General features: G+C 43.4%; 2 protein-coding genes across 5 annotated transcripts in view; both read left to right on the plus strand.

Moving 5' to 3' along the window:
* elfn1a (extracellular leucine-rich repeat and fibronectin type III domain containing 1a) overlaps positions 1-15,901 on the plus strand; it is a 139,817-nt gene extending 123,916 nt beyond the window's left edge. For both annotated transcript variants that reach the window (XM_080206472.1, XM_080206474.1), the window contains exon 2: positions 12,705-15,901. In XM_080206472.1, coding sequence (XP_080062598.1) covers positions 12,968-15,301 — 2,334 coding nt within the window. In that variant the 5' untranslated portion in view covers positions 12,705-12,967 and the 3' untranslated portion in view covers positions 15,302-15,901. The remainder of the gene's footprint in view (positions 1-12,704) is intronic.
* The window catches only part of LOC145354885 (protein ELFN1-like), a 196,353-nt gene that overhangs the window by 123,916 nt on the left and 56,300 nt on the right, over positions 1-16,137 (plus strand). The window lies entirely within an intron of this gene.

The following is a 16,137-nucleotide window of genomic DNA, read 5'->3' on the forward strand; positions in this document are numbered from 1 at the left end:
CATATTTGCACCTGATTCTTGCCTCTCATGATATTACTGGTGTAATCACCATGAGACCAATTTAAATATTTATTAGTTGATTTTAATATCATTAATGATCCGGGATGTAATAGTCCTACCTCACATGTGGAGGTCCTCATTGGCAAGGATCACAGATGTTCCCCACCTTCAAGAACCAAATGTGATGGCCTCATTGGTGGGACCGAAGGCCACTGGAGCCCCCTGGGTGGTCAGGGGCAGAGTAGGTAGTGCCCCTTGTATCGTACCAGCCTGGCATTGCCAGCCAGTTATCCTGGCACTGGCAGTGTCAGGGCAAGGGACCTGAGGGAGGCAGGGCCTCATTGTGGGGGGGGGGTCTGATGGGGGAGGCAGGGATTGAGGCCAGTGATCAGAAGGCCAGCGATCGAGGTTTGAGGAAGGCAATCAGACGGCTGGCAATCGGGAGCCAGCGAACAGGATGTAGGTTGACTGATTTCCACAAAATCAGTATATGGGAGATTGGGGTGCATGCCTAGTGGTCTGCAGCCTCCTTCCTGGCGTGAATAGGCTCTGCCCACTCTCCCTACTGGTGGAAGTCAGATTACGGCCTCTGTATTGTACATAAACTCATCCAACTTACCTCGCTAGAAAAACAGACAAGAAAACCGCCTGTTTTCTCACCTGTTCAACACTTGGTATTTTTCTGAGAAAATTCCGCCCATTTTCTCACACACACAGACTCATTCTCTCCTCGCAACAGCCTCTCCAAGGCATTGCCACCACCTCTCCATGCTGAAACCTCTTCTTGCCAATCGTCACTGCTTCTTGCTACCTAAATTTGCCACTGTCCCCTCCCTCAGGATTAGCCTTTACTGTTGGCTGCAGATTTTTCTGCCCAGCAACAGCAGGATGGAATATAAATCAAATGAGCCAACAAAGGAAAAGCTTGGATTCAGCACTGGATGCAGCCTATCAGCATCTAGTACTCCAGAAGGCTTGTTATGATTGGCCTAGTACATTGCTGTAATTATTTTTGAAATTGGTCAGTTGCTCCATTCAAACTTCTATTTATCACTCATGTGGCGGCTACCAGTTCCACCATTATCAACCTCCCAATGTCTCTGAGGATATTCTGGATTGAATTGCATGGTAATTGGACTCAATTCACTTCAACTTCACCCAGATTTTTAAAAAATGCTTGCGTCCAGATAAAGCCTCATTAGATTGACTCATGCACTTTACACCTGGTGAACCACCTTAAAGTGCAGTAACTGTGACTTGAAAAGCTACCCAATCCTAGCTCTGTCCCTGGAAGTCAAAGGCTGATCCAGTTTTTAAAATTTATTCTCAGAATCTTAGTAACAATGCTATTTATTTGTCATCCCTAGTTTCTCGGGTAATAGCCCTCTCCATGAACCACTACTTCTACATTGTGAAGGTGCTACCAAGTGCTATAAAGGAGGAAATTCCAGAATTCTGACTCAAGTGATGATGAATGGCTTTATATCTCCAAATTGAAATGATGTCTGTGACTTGGAGTAGAAGTTGGAGATGATGCCATTCTCATGCGTCGGCTGCTCTTGTCTGAGGAGGCAGGAGTCATGCATTTGGGAGCTAGTATCAAAGAAACACCAGATATTACTATCTAATGCATTGACTCCTACACGCTTGATTGTAATTTAAAATATTGCAAGTCGCATCAGAGCCGAAACTTAATGATCATGACAATCTAGTACAAATAATCTACCCTTTGCAAACAGTGCCAGTTGACCTCTGGCATGGACCCAATCCACTGCCTTCTCTACGCAAACTAGCTCATTATAATCTTTTAATCTTTTCTAATTTTTTTTAATTTGCTACAGCAATGTTACAGCAGCTCTCAAAGGATTGAGGATGTAATATAGATATGGCACCAGATGGCTTCAAGTATTACCAGGCAGCTCAAGTAGATTAGAAATGTCTTCACAGCCTCAAGAGTATGCAATACCCTTGAAGACACAAGTATCCTCTATTTTCATAATGTATTAACATAAAAAATATATAAAGTTTTGTTGCTTAAACTTACTTTTGGAATCTGCAAATTGTATTTCCAATGTTATCTTCCTATCTTCTAATTTTCTGTTCTGAAAATTGCTAATTTATTTCTGTTTTGATTAACAATATATTTCAATTTCTTTCTATCCATTTGGGATGACACTGAACCTGATCTCCCTGTTTTTTGTATACACATTTTCTCAGGTGGGAAAGAATGGAAAATTGAGGAAATCTCTCCACTGAACAGCCCTCATAACTTTGTCTTATGTTATTGGAAAGAAAGCACTTTTCATGACGTCAGGGTGGCCCAAAGCACCATACAGCTTAATTAAGTACTTTTTTGTAGTCACTTTGGCAATATAGGAAACGTTATACACAGCAAGGTTCCACAAACAGTGCTGTGATATTAACCCAATAATCTGTTTTTCCTTTAGTTAGTTGAGGGATAAACATGTCTAGCACACCAGAGAGAGCTTACCTGCTCTTCTTTTATGTAATAGTTATACTTCCACCTGAGAGGGCAGACTGGGCCATAGTGCAGTACTCCCTCAGCACTGCACTGAAGCATCAGCCTGAATTTTGTCCTTAAATCTCTACAGTGGGACTCAAATCTACAAAAGGCAATAGAGCTATGAATGTAGTTTGGCTGACTCCTGACTATTGGACAAATAGCCTTTGATAATTTGTCCAATATTTTTATGATTGAAAGTAAAAATTTTCAAAAGAAAATTAAAATGATACATATTGGGTGCAATTTTCCTAAAACAAACTAAGTGCACAATGGGTGGGAAAATGGGAGAAGTTCCTGCCCATTTTTTGGGCATACTTAGTTGAATTTCTGGCACTCTGTGCTTCATAGAGTCCGCCAGGGGATTCACTTAGTAAAGGGGGTGGGACCTAATCCCACCTGAGAGGCAGGCATCACAGCGCTGAGTAGGCCACTGCACATGCGCCAATCTCCCAGAAGATTGCCAGCCTCCCAGTGGCTTGCCCAACCCCCATCCCCTTTCTCCCCAGAGCCAGCCCCAACCACCCCCATCTTCCCATGGACAGCCCCAATCACCCTCTCCCTCCCCCACCAATTGCAAATATAGGGTGCACAGTGGTCCCCCACCCTTCCACTGATCTGGCCCTGCCCCACAGATGGCCACCCCTCAGGCTCCACCCCTTGACAGTGCTGATTGCTAGGCTGGCACTGCGAGGCTGGCACTGCCCAAGGGGCACCCTCACTTCTGCCCCTGACCTTCTGAGGGGGCCTCAATGGCCTCTGTCCCCACCAGCAAGGCCATCATGCCTGGTTCCCATTGATGGGGACCAGTTTTAATTCCCACTGGTGCAAACCTCCCCGCAACAGGATGGGAAACATTAATGAGTGCGGATGATATTGTCCCAGGCTCGCTAATAACATTCAAATCAGGATTTCACTATAATATTCAGCCTTGCACTGTTTCCTGGTACAAGGTTGATTATACCTTAAAAAATGTCCCTGGAGAGTCACAACCGACTGGATGCCAGTTGCAAATCCCGTTATAGCCCTCCTGCTGACATTTCCCCACCTGCTATGCTACTTGAGCAGTGCATCGGGCTGAGAAAATCGCACTCACCATATTTAAAAGGTCAACCTTCACCCATCCCATATGTCTAATTTCCTACAACCTTACAGCCCTCCAAGATTCTTATGCTCCTCCAATTCTGGCCATTTGTGCATTTCCAATTTTAATTAGTCCACCTTTTGAAGCCACACCTCAGCTGCCTAGTCACCCAAGCTCTGACATTCCCCCCTTTTGGCGACCTCTCCTAATATTAGTATCAAAATTTGTTGGATAATGCTCCTGTGAAGCAGTTTGGAATGTTTTACTACAATAGAGATGCTATAATAAAATTGTCAATATTTCTGATTTGTTCTCCTCTGGTTTCCCTGTAGCTGTGATCCAGAGATTAATCTTTAGTTCCTGGTGACTCAGGATAAACCTAGAGGATTAGCAACCCTATTTGGGGCGCAATTGACTCCCCCCCCCACCATGAGTAGCGGCAGCCTTTTCCTGCTTCTGCGCATTTCCCTAAGCATGGGTGATGTATCAGTGGAGGAAAACAGTTAAAGGGACCTGAGCCCAGCATCAGCACTGTATACCTGGGGCAAGCAAAAGACCAGTTATGCTACATTCCTAAAGGTGGCTATGCCAATGACTGTAATAAGTCTTCAGAGGCATAAGTCCCTTCACCAAAACCCCTTTATTTACAAACTCTAACAGCAGTACACAGAGTGCTAGTAGTTAGCAGTCTTTCGCCAGGGGTATCAGAGGAACTATTGAGTACAAGGCCTCAATTGGATCCTTAATCAAGGACATCTTTTTGTATCCAACCAAATAAACAAAATCAAATTAACTTGGGGACAACTCAAAAAGGGAAAAGGGTAAAAGGAGGGGAACCTCCAGAAACAAAAGACAAAGCAGAAAGGAAACTTAAAACATCAAATTAAAATGTGATTAAAGGGGTCAATAATACACCCCAGTCCCTGCAGTGCCCAGTGGGCACAGAAGGCATCAGTGATGTCCTCAGACATCGCATGCTCCCTTTCCAGGGATACTCGGCCATGAATATAGCCATGATAGAGAGGCAGACAGTCGGGTTGGACAACCTCCTTGATCACCCACTGCCCGGATCTGTAAATGGCACTGATTTACTGACAAGTTTAAAAGACAAGAGGATTCTTTGTCAAGGGATATTACTATCCTCCTTTGCTGGGTTAGAATGTTCTTATGTAAATTATGTTGAAAGTTAACTCACATTGGTGGTGAACTTCACAAATCGGGCAGGATTTTCTAGCTGCATTCGCCCTGAAATTGGAAAATCCCACCCAAAGTCAAAAGTCCTTTCCATTGTCTGCCCCTCATCTGTGACAATTCCTGTGGCGAGCAAGATGGTAAGATTTGCCCCATCATCTCTGGGAATGAACAAAGCAGTAACTTATTATGCAAAATAAGTGAAGGCTCTACATGGTTCGTATCCATGCTGTGATTAGTGCACTCATCTTACTATTCTGAATAAACAGGAATTGTACACTGTACACAGAACTAACAGCATTCTGATTTAATAGGATGAGCACTAATCCCAGTATTAGTTATATTAACTGTTGGCAGTGCTTCCTCATTCAGCCAGACTATTGTACACTGTTAGTACCACAAATACCTAGAATCCCTACCATGATTCATGCTGTCCTTTTTTTACCCATCACCCCTAGAGGGTCCATGCAGTTAGAAGGGCAAACATAGATGCTAATGCTTAACAAATGAAAATGCAGAAAGATTTTAAAAAACACCTGGAATACAGAAACAAGGTGAGTCAGCTGGATACTGCCATAACACCTTGTCATCAAAAGCCGACAGATTTGATCCTAGCTTTACTGCTTTGATAGGGAACTCAGCCTTCAGAAGGTGGGAGGAAGTGCATTCAGGGACTTCCTGGTGGTTGGTTAAGTAATTATGTTGCTAACAGTAGGTTACTCAAAAGAGCAGAGGATAGCTTAACTTTTGACTCATTCCACGTTTAATTTGAGGGCACCTAAGTCTGAAATATAAGAATATTCTATCCACCAGTTCAGTGTGCTTAAACATCCATTCTCCATCACTGGCGCAGAGTGGCAGCAGTGTACACCATATACTAGAGGCACAGCAGCAACTCACAAAACCCCCTCGACAGCATTTCCCAAACCTCTACCACCAAGAAGGACAAATTCAGCAGTTAAATGAGAAGACAGCCTCCAACATTCCTCCAAACGTTGTAAACTGTTTTGGGATATCTAATGGTCGTGAAAGATATGATATAAATGCGAGTCTTTCTTTGTTTTCAAATCACATCATCTCAAACTGGACACATTTATTGGCCTTTTCTTTACTATCTTTGGACCAAACTCCAAGAATCTCTAATATTCTGGAACCACCATCACCACACAGACTACAGCAGTTTAAGAAGGTGGTTCACCACCATCTTCTCAACTATGGATGGGCAATAAACACAGGCAATGGTTGTCACCTTGCTTATGCCCACGTCCCAAGATTGACTATAAAAACATATATACATTATCCAGAAGAGATATCATGTGCCCCTGTGATCCACCGCAATCAAGCCCTGGCCCCCAGCTATGAAGTTTTGTTGCACAGATATTAACAATGGCTTTGGAAACAGATTGTCAGGCTGTTGAACTTTCCACAATGCTTCCCTCAATCTTACAAACATAGGAATACTAGCAGGCAGGAAAAGGCACTCTACGCCATCCACTAATCCCACACCATTGTGATGGGCTTGTGCATCACAATATGTACACCTTCCACCTCACCCAGAAACCATGTTTTGCTAGGAGGGTGAGAGGCAGATTTAAAACTACAGGCTATTTTAAGAAGAATTAAAATCTAGGAAATTCCTCACAAGCCCTCTTCAGAAATCAAAGCTTGTCAAGGAGATCACTCTGGCCCTTATTAATAGCTACAAAGAGCTTCCCTTAAGTAAAAGATGAATCCAGCCAGAAACAAGATCCAGATTTGTTTGATGGACTGAATGAAATAGAATGGGCTGATTATACAGTGTCACCAACTACTAAAATGGCTAGCTTCATCCACACGGTGCAAGGTGGAGAATGTGAGGTTTCTACTGATATATAAGCAGAATTAGGCCATTCGGTCTGTTAATTCTTCTCCACCATTCAATCATGGCTGATAAGTTTCTCAACACCACTCTCCCACTTTTTGCCCGTAACTGTTGATCCCTTTACCAATCAAAAATCTATCTCTATCTTAAATGCATCCAATGACCTGGCCTCCACAGGCAATGGTGTCCATAGATTTATAATTCTCTGGGTGAAGGAATTCTTCCTCATCTCAATTCTAAAGGGTCATCCCTTTACCCTGAGACTGTGCTCTTGGGTCCTCATCTCTCCTACTAATGGAAACACCTTCCCCATGTCTGGTCTATCCATTCATTATTTTGTAAGATTCAGTGAGATCCGCCCTCATCCTTCCAAACTCCATTGAGTATAGTCCCAGAGTCCTCAGACGCTCTTCAAATGTCAAGCCTTTCATTCCTGGGATCATTCTCATGAACCTCTTCTGGACCCTCTCCAATGCCAGCACATCTTTTCTCAGATACGGGGCCCAAAATTGTTCACAATATTCGAAATGTGGCCTCACCAGAGCCTTATAAAGCCTCAGCAGTTGATCCCTGATTTTGTATTCTATTCCTCTTGAAATGAATGCTAACATTGCATTTGCTTTCCTAACAACTCAACCTGCAAGTTAACCTTAAGAGAATCCTGAACTAAGACTCCCAAGTCCCCTTGCGCTTCTGATTTCTGAATTCTGCCCCCATTTAGAAAATAATCCATGTTTCTATTCTTCCTACCAAAGCCCATAACCTCACACTTTCCCATGTTGTATTCCATCTGCCATTTCTTTGTCCACTCTCCAAGTCCTTCTACAGCTTCCCCGCTTCTTCAATACCGCCTGTATTCCACCTGTCTTTGTAACTTCTGCAAACTTAGCCACAATGTCTTCAGCTCCTTAACTAGATCATTTATGTATAGAGTGAAAAGTTATGGCACCAGCACGTACTTGCAGAATCCACTAGTCACTGGCTGCCATCCTGAAAAGCACCCCTTTATCCCCACTCTCTACCTTCTACTAGTCAGCCAAGCTTCTAGCCATACTTGCATCTAATACCATGGACACTTACCTTACTCAGCAGCCTCCTGTGCAGCATCTTGTCAAAGGCTTTCTAGAACTCCAAGTAGATAATACCTACTGGCTCTCCGTAGTCTAACCTGCTTATTACCTTCTCAAAGAACTCTAACAGATTTGTCAGGCATGACCTTCCTTGATTAAACCATGCTGACTTTGCCCTATTTTATCATGCACTTCCAAGCCTCGCCCTTAATAATGGACTCTAGAATCTTACCAACGAACTAGATCAGACTAACCGACTTATAATTTCTTGTCTTTTGCTTCCCTCCCTTCTTAAACGGGTGTTACATTAGCAATTTTCCAGTCCTCTGGGACCCTCCCTGACTCCAGTGATTCTCAAATGATCACCACTACTGCTTCCATTACCTATTCAGCTATCTCCTTCAGAACTCTGGGGTGTAGTCCATCAGGTCCAGGTGATTTATCAACCTCCAGACCTTTCAGCTTCCCTAGTACCTTCCCCTTTGTAATGGCCACCATACTCATATCTGTTCCCGGACTGTGTTGAATCTCTGTATGTTAATGGTGTCATCCACCATGAAGACTGACGCATTATACCTATACAGTTCCATTTCTTTGTTCTCATTACTACCTCTCTAGCCATCATTTTTCAGCAGCCCAATGTCCAGTCTTGCCTCTCTCTTCCCTTTATGTATCTAAAAAACTTTTATTTATAATTCTAGCTAGCTTACCCTCATATTTCAGCTTCTCCCCCTTTATTTCTTTTTTAGTTGTCCTCTGTTGGTCTTTAAAGGCTTCCAAATCGTTGGTGTCTCACTAATCTTCACTACATTGTATGCTTTTTCTTTTGCTTTAATGCTGTCTTTGACTTCCCTCGTCAGCCATGGTCGCCTCATTCAACCCTTAGTACGCTTCTTCCTGGGATGAAATTTTGCTGTCTCCCAGATTACTCCTAGAAATTCCTGCTATTGCTGTTCCACCATCTTTCCTGCTAGGATCCTTTCCCAATCAACTATGGCTAGCTCTTCCATCATGCATCTGCAGTTGCCTCTACTCAACAGCGAACCTGTTGCATCTGATTCTAGCTTCTTCCTCTCAAACTGCAGGTGAATTCCATCATATTAAGGTCACTGTCTCCCAAGGGTTCCTTCACCTTAAGCTCCCTTATCAAGTCTGCCTCATTACACATCACCAAATTCTGTTGCATAGTATGCTCCACCACAAACTGATCCAAAAAGCCATCTTGTAGACATTCCACAAATTATTTTTCTTGGGATCCACTGCCAACCTGATTTTCCCAGGCCACCTGCAGATTGAAGTTCCTCATGATCACCTTGCCTTTATTACACACCTTCTTTATCTCTTGGTGTATCTTGTATGCCACATCCTGACTACTGCTTGGAATCTGTATATGACTCCCATTATGGTCTTTTTACCTTTGCAGTTCCTCAACTCTATCGACACGGATTCTACATCTTGCATTGTTTCTTGATTTCAATTTAGTTTAATTTCTTACTAATAAGGCAACCCCACCCCTTCTGCCCATTTGCTTGTCTTTTTGATTGGATGTCTACCCTTGGATATTTAGCTCCCAGCCGCAATCCCCTTTGCAGCTATGTCTCTGTGATGCCCACAAGATCGTACTCGCCAATTTCATTCTGTGCTACCAGTTTAGTTACCTTATTTCGTATACTGCATGCATTCAAATATAACACACTCAGCCCTGCATTAACCAACCCCTTCTCATCGTCATCCCTTTATATGCTGTGCCTGAAGTTAGATTGTAAATTGTTCGAAACTCTGGAGAAGATGGTTTCAATCATTCCATGAATTTATAAACCAATTGCAATAGCACACCCAGCAAATTAGCAGGAGGCAATTAGACTCAATCAATACTTTGATTAATTTCATAATTTATATAGTCAACCATTTCTCTCCAAAGTTAATTCTTAAAAAAAAAGAAAATGAGAAGAATTACAGAGATCTGTCAGTGGCTTCTGATAAAGTCATTGATATGTCCATATCCTAACCTGCATTAAATCTAATTCATCCATTACTCCTGTATGAACTGACTTACATTGGTTCCCTGTCTGGCAGTGCCTCGACATTAAAATTTTCATCCTTGTTTTCAAGTCTAGTTGTGCTCCTTCCTATCTTTGTAATCTCCCCCAGCAACCATCTTGAGATCTCTACATTTGTTCAATCTGGTCTCTCGTGTAGCTGCAATTTTAAATATTCCATCAGTGTTGTCTGGGCCATCAACTGCCTAAACCCTAAGCTCTGGAATTCCTCCCCTAAACACCTTCCCCTCTCTATATATCCTCCTTTAAGATGCTCCCTAAAACCTAAGTCTTTGACCAAACTTTTAGTAGCCTGTTCTCGTATCTATTTAAGTGACATCCTATATGATAATGCTCCTGTGAGACACCTTGGGATGTTTTACAATAATGAAGACATGCAAGTGGTGAGAGAGCACAAAGGAAATGCTTATGGACATTGCTGTTGGACATTTTCTACTGCTGGAACTAATTCTGAAATTCTGCTGCTCTCCTCCTCACTATGCATTTGGCTATAGCCAAACCAATTCAGAAATTGATTGCAGGTGTCTTTCTGTCACTCAGTGTCGAAGAGGTCATCCTCCCATGTTCTAAACTGGGCTAATTCAAATTGATTGCAAACAGTATGCAGCAGTTACAAGTTATACTCATAAGATATACTCTTGACTCTTGGAAGAAGAAAGCCTTGCATTTATATAGTTCCCTTCATGACCTCAAGACATCCTAAAGTGCTTCAAAGTCTTTGCATGTATGAAGCGTGGTAGCCAGTTGCACACAGCAAGGTCCACAAAATCTATTTTAGGTGTTTAAAGATTAAAATTGGCCAAGCCATTGGTACGATTTTCTGTTTTTTTATAGTGCTAAGACTGAAGTGAAGCAGTACTTGATAGATCCAGAATTCTAGCAATGAATGCAAAAAGTGCAATTAATTCAACAATCAAGAAAGAAAGAATTTACAAACGTTTCATATACCTAGGATGTTCCAAAGTGGCCAGTGAAGTATTTTGAAGTGCAGTGACTATTTTCATATAGGAAACAAAGCAGCCGTTTTGTACCCAAACAGCAAATTACATGTTCTTTTTTTTAAGTGTTGTTTGAGGGATAAATATTGGTCAGGACATAAGGGAGGACTTGCTTGCTCTTCTTTAAAATAGTTTGCAGTGAACTTCTACACCCTTCCAAGAGGCAGATGGGGCCTTGGTTTTACATCGCATCCAAAAAGCAGCACCTCCAACAGCACATCACGCACTCAGTACTGCACTGGAGTTTCAGCCTAGATATGTGTTCAAGTCAGCTGAATTTAATGGCCATGGTGGTGGCCCCAGAAGAATGTGGCAATTCTGCTTCAGCCATTTTTGGGAACCCTGCCCAAATTAAATGCCTCAGTCAACTGATGGCTGTATGGGCTTCAGTATATTTAAAGGCAAAGAACCCGTCTCCAAAAATTGCCAGCTAATCAAAGGATTGACAACTCTTCAGTTCCAGCAGCACCACCCTGGAGCGGTGGTCATTGCTGCGATTGCCTGGAAGAGACATGAGGCTGCGGACTCTCCAGGGTCAGTCAGGCAGGCTCCGTGAAGCATTGTCGATATGGAGGTCAAGGTGAACATTTGCAGGAGGGTTGGCACTGCACTTATTGCCAGAGACACCCCCATGGGAACAATCATTCTACGAACATCAAACATTCTGCACCCTCTCCTTCCCTTCTCTATGCATGGTATGTTTTGTCTGTAAAGTGAGCAAGAAACAATACTTTTGACTGTATGCTGATACATGTGACAATAATTAATCAAATCACATCATGAGGGCAACCCTTCCTAACCCCCTGCCCAACTCCCAACAGATCCTCGCCACGCCCAAGACAGCATGATAGGGACCTAAGTGAGCAGTTTGGGTTGTAGGTTTCAAGGAGCATCTTAAAGGAGAAGAGGTAGAGAGAGGGAGATATTTAGGGAAGGAATTGCAGAGCTTAGGGCCTAGGCAGTTGATGGAATGGCCAACATTGATTGTATATTTAAAATTGCAGAGGTATAAGAGGGCCACTTCCATGCATGAAGGCCATCCTCTAACTTCTCTGCCCTGACTTCACCAAAGAGAAGGCAATGAGCTCTCCATCTCTCACCTTCCCATCCAATTATTACACCTGTTACAGGTATAGAGGGGAGCAAGTAAAATCCCAGCCACCAAGAGGGACTTGAACCATTCAGAAGGGAGAGTGCTACCAATTAAGACACGACAGACTTCTGGTGCAACTTATTATTTGAGTATCAGCAAGGCAATTGGTCACAGCGAAGCCAGGCCTTTACATCCCATTGTCCAGGAAGGGATAGTGAGTAACATTGTGGTTAATTGATTTTCCTCTCTGTAGCCTGTGGGTGCAGGGACTAGTTGTAACACCCTGATTCAGATCAGCTAACTCAATTTTGAAGCTGAAATTTCCTGGTCTATATCTGTATCACATAATTTTATCAATTGAGTCATCCGGAGAGCTAATTGCTGGATGTTTCAAGGCAGAGAAATAAAAATGGATATTCCTTGTGAAATAAAATTTAATATGCCATGCCGTCATTAGAAAGATGAGAACTTCACATCTGGGTCCAAAGGGCAATATTACAATTTCCCTCCAATGATGAGTTAATTGGAAATATTGGAAGGCCCCAGTAGGATAGAACTGTCTAAACCAATGCCTCCTGTTTCCTGGTATTCAAGCAGCATCAAGTTGTGGAAATCTTGTTGAAATAACAAACTTGTCAGATTTCTACAATTTCAGACTATATAAAACCACCTGCAATATCAAGCAAAGCCAAACAAAATAAATCCTGTTGTACTTCAGTTAAAAAGGCCTGATTAACTGGGGGATCAAACTCTTATAGGAAGTAATTATGATCAAAAAACGATCTCAAATCAGCCTTATTATATTGTCTTTTCTTCCCCTTCTTAGGAAAACCAAGACAAGCTGTTGAAACTATCTCAAGGAATGTCTACAGATGGGGACAGACTGCACAAAAGAATTCAAAGAGAACTGTGTGCAGAGAAAAAATGGACAAGGAAAATGTCATGAAGCAAGCAAATAACTGCACCTCAGTTTATTAATTAGCATTTTTAAAAAAGAGCATACTTTGAGCTCTGCAAAATATCTCAACTTGTTGAGCAGGTGGGTGCTATTGAAAGCTCTTTGCTCACAAACCCCGAGAGCACAAGGGGATGGCTCTGCACAGTCTTGCTCTCTGGGTCTCTCTAGCCTTGTTGATGAATGCTGCTGGAGTTCATGGCGATTGCTGGCTCATTGAAGGGGAGAAAGGATTTGTGTGGCTGGCAATTTGTAGCCAAAACCAACCCCCATATGAGTCCATTCCTCAGCACATCAACAGCACCATTGTGGACCTCCGGCTGAATGAGAACAAGATCAAAAGTGTCCAATATTCTTCGCTGAACAGATTTGGCAACCTGACAGAACTTAATCTGACCAAGAATGATATTTCCTACATCGAGGATGGTGCCTTTTCTGCACAGTACAACCTGCGTGTTTTGCAACTGGGCTTCAATAAGCTTCGGAATATCACCGAGGGAATCCTGCGGGGGCTGGGTAGGCTGGAATACCTCTATCTCCAGGCCAACCTTATTGAGGTGGTGAGTCCCAATTCTTTTTGGGAGTGTCCCAACATTATGAACATCGACCTGTCCATGAACCGGTTACAAACATTGGAAAGTTCCACCTTCCTTGGTCTTGGCAAGCTTACAACTTGCGAACTCTATGGCAACCCATTTTACTGCTCCTGTGATTTGCTGGGTTTCCTGAAATGGCTGGTGCAGTTCAACAACACCACCAGGAGCTATGATCGGATGCAGTGTGAATCCCCATCTCGTTATGCAGGCCAAGCCTTGCTGAGTCAAAGCCAGACACAGAGTGCCTACAGCTTGCTCATCTCAACTTGTGATGACAGTTTTGACCCCAAGTTCATGCCTACCCGGATGCCCCCAATCACCACCACCTCAGACAGCCCTTGTGGAGTTGACGACTGCTCCTCAGGTGATGATCCCACTCCCATTATAACCTATCATTCCCCTACCCGTGAAACCCGTGTGCCAGTGATAAAGGTAGAGCATGTTACCTACACAACTGCCACTTTGTTAGTGCAGATCCCCCAGCCTTTCAGTAAGATGTACATCCTGGTGCAGTATAACAACAGCTTTTATGCAGACATAAAGAAGTTGCAAACAGAACAAGAGGTAATTAAATTGGACAGGCTCCAGCCTCACACTTCGTACACATACTGTGTGGCATCAATCCGGAATGCCTTGAGGTACAATCAAACCTGCATCACGTTTTCTACAGGAAGCGATAAAACAAGAGGTACTGTGCCACCACCATCAACTGCCACGCACTACATTATGACTATTCTTGGCTGCCTTTTTGGGATGGTCATAGTGCTGGGGCTGGTGTATTACTGTCTACGCAAGAAGAGACAACAAGAAGAAAAGCACAAAAAGGCTGGCAGCATGACGAAGACCATCATTGAGCTGAAGTATGGGGCGGAGATGGAGGCCAGCACTGTCTCCCAGTTAGTCCAGAAACCATTGCCGCCCTGCGAAGCTGCACCAAGGATGCCTTTCCTGCCATCGTCAGGGGACACAGAGTCGCACAAGCTTCAGGAGCTGAGTGAGACACCCAAAACTGCCAAGGGCAACTATATCGAGGTGAGAACAGGCGAGCCTTCTGATCGAAGGGAGATAGAAGGAAATGGGCAGGGCCGGAGTTCTGCCACAGAGATCTCGACCATTGCCAAAGAAGTGGATAAGGTAAACCAGATCATCAATAATTGCATAGATGCACTGAAATCAGAGACTGGGCCTTTTCAAGGTGGAAAAGCTGGGGCCATGGCTTCAGTGGACCCCCAGGTGTTAATGATCACTGAACAACCCCAGGGCAAGCCTGGGTTCTTGACCCCCATTTCTAAGGAGAGTTACCATCCACTGCAGAGGCACAGCAGTATTGAAGCGACCCCCAAACGCCCCAGCACTTCCTCCAGTGGCTCTGCAAGAAGTCCCATGTCCTTCCACTCTGACACTTCAATGCCAGGGCACCCCTGTCGGTCTGAGGTCCAGTATATTGAGAAGGCATCTCCAATCGCAGTTAGCAGCCCAGCCACAGTTCCACGGGCCCAGCAGCGAAGCGAGCACCGCCACTCCTACCCTGACCGATGCCAGGGTGAGCAGCCACTGTTAGAGGGACCAAGCAGCCGCAGCAAGCCCTCCATCCTGGAGCCACTCAGTCGGCCCCGACGGGATATGGCATACTCGCAGCTCTCACCTCAATACCATAACCTAAGCTATACATCCAGCCCAGAGTACAGCAGCAAGCCGCCTCTGGGCATCTGGGAACGTTTCAGATTGCACAAAAAGAGGCACAAAGAGGGGGAGGAAGAGTTCATGGCAGCAGGACATGCTCTGAGGAAAAAGGTGCAGTTTGCCAAGGATGAGGATCTGCACGATATCCTCGATTACTGGAAGGGCGTATCCAATCAGCACAAATCTTGATTCTTCGAGATATTAAAACTAAAATTGGACCAAAAAGAACCAAGCAAACAAAAACTTTACAGCTGCTGTTTTTAACCTGACCAACTCTACTGTTCTTAAAAACTTTAGCCTCCCTCACAAGTCTGTGCACCAAAATCATCAAAACTGAACTCTAAAACCTGTACAAAGGATTTCTTTTTTTTAACAATATATATATGAGATATATACAAACATATATAAAGGACACCCAGAAGCCTTGGAATATTGGATGTTATTTATCGCATGACTCTGTCCTGTGACTGTGACTCACTGTAGTGTACATGGGGCATTGTTCGTTGTACAATGTACACTGTGACTAGACTGCCATGTAATTGTAGCTCACACACCGCTCACACCTTGCATTGTACAGTAATATTTACCAGTAAAATATCTCCCTTCTTCCCTGCAGTTCTGTACAGATAAATTTCTATATTTGCAATGATGTTTCTGAATTTTTTTGCCTGTTTGTATCAGGGTTTAATTGCGGATTTTACAAAACAGTTATTTTAGTTTCCAGTGAATGTCTGATAATTGGCCCCAGGTATTAGATAAAACTGGACTGATGAAAGAAATGGACTGAATGGTTTCTTCTGTCGCATTCTCTTTCTGTCTCATTGGTCCTAGTCATGGATTCTCTCAGAGAGAGTTAAATCTTTATTGCCAATGGGACACAGAGAGCTCATCAAATCCTTAATAGGGTCAGTCTGATTCTGTAGGTGACAGATATATTGCGCTGTAAACTTTTGTTAAACTGGTAGATCTAGGTGAAGTGCTTAAAGTACTGTGCACAGCCCTTGTCTCCCTATTTATGAAAGGGA

Source organism: Carcharhinus amblyrhynchos, chromosome 18 (genome assembly GCF_965287045.1).
Source record: "Carcharhinus amblyrhynchos chromosome 18, sCarAmb.v2.hapA, whole genome shotgun sequence".
Lineage (NCBI taxonomy): Eukaryota > Metazoa > Chordata > Chondrichthyes > Carcharhiniformes > Carcharhinidae > Carcharhinus > Carcharhinus amblyrhynchos.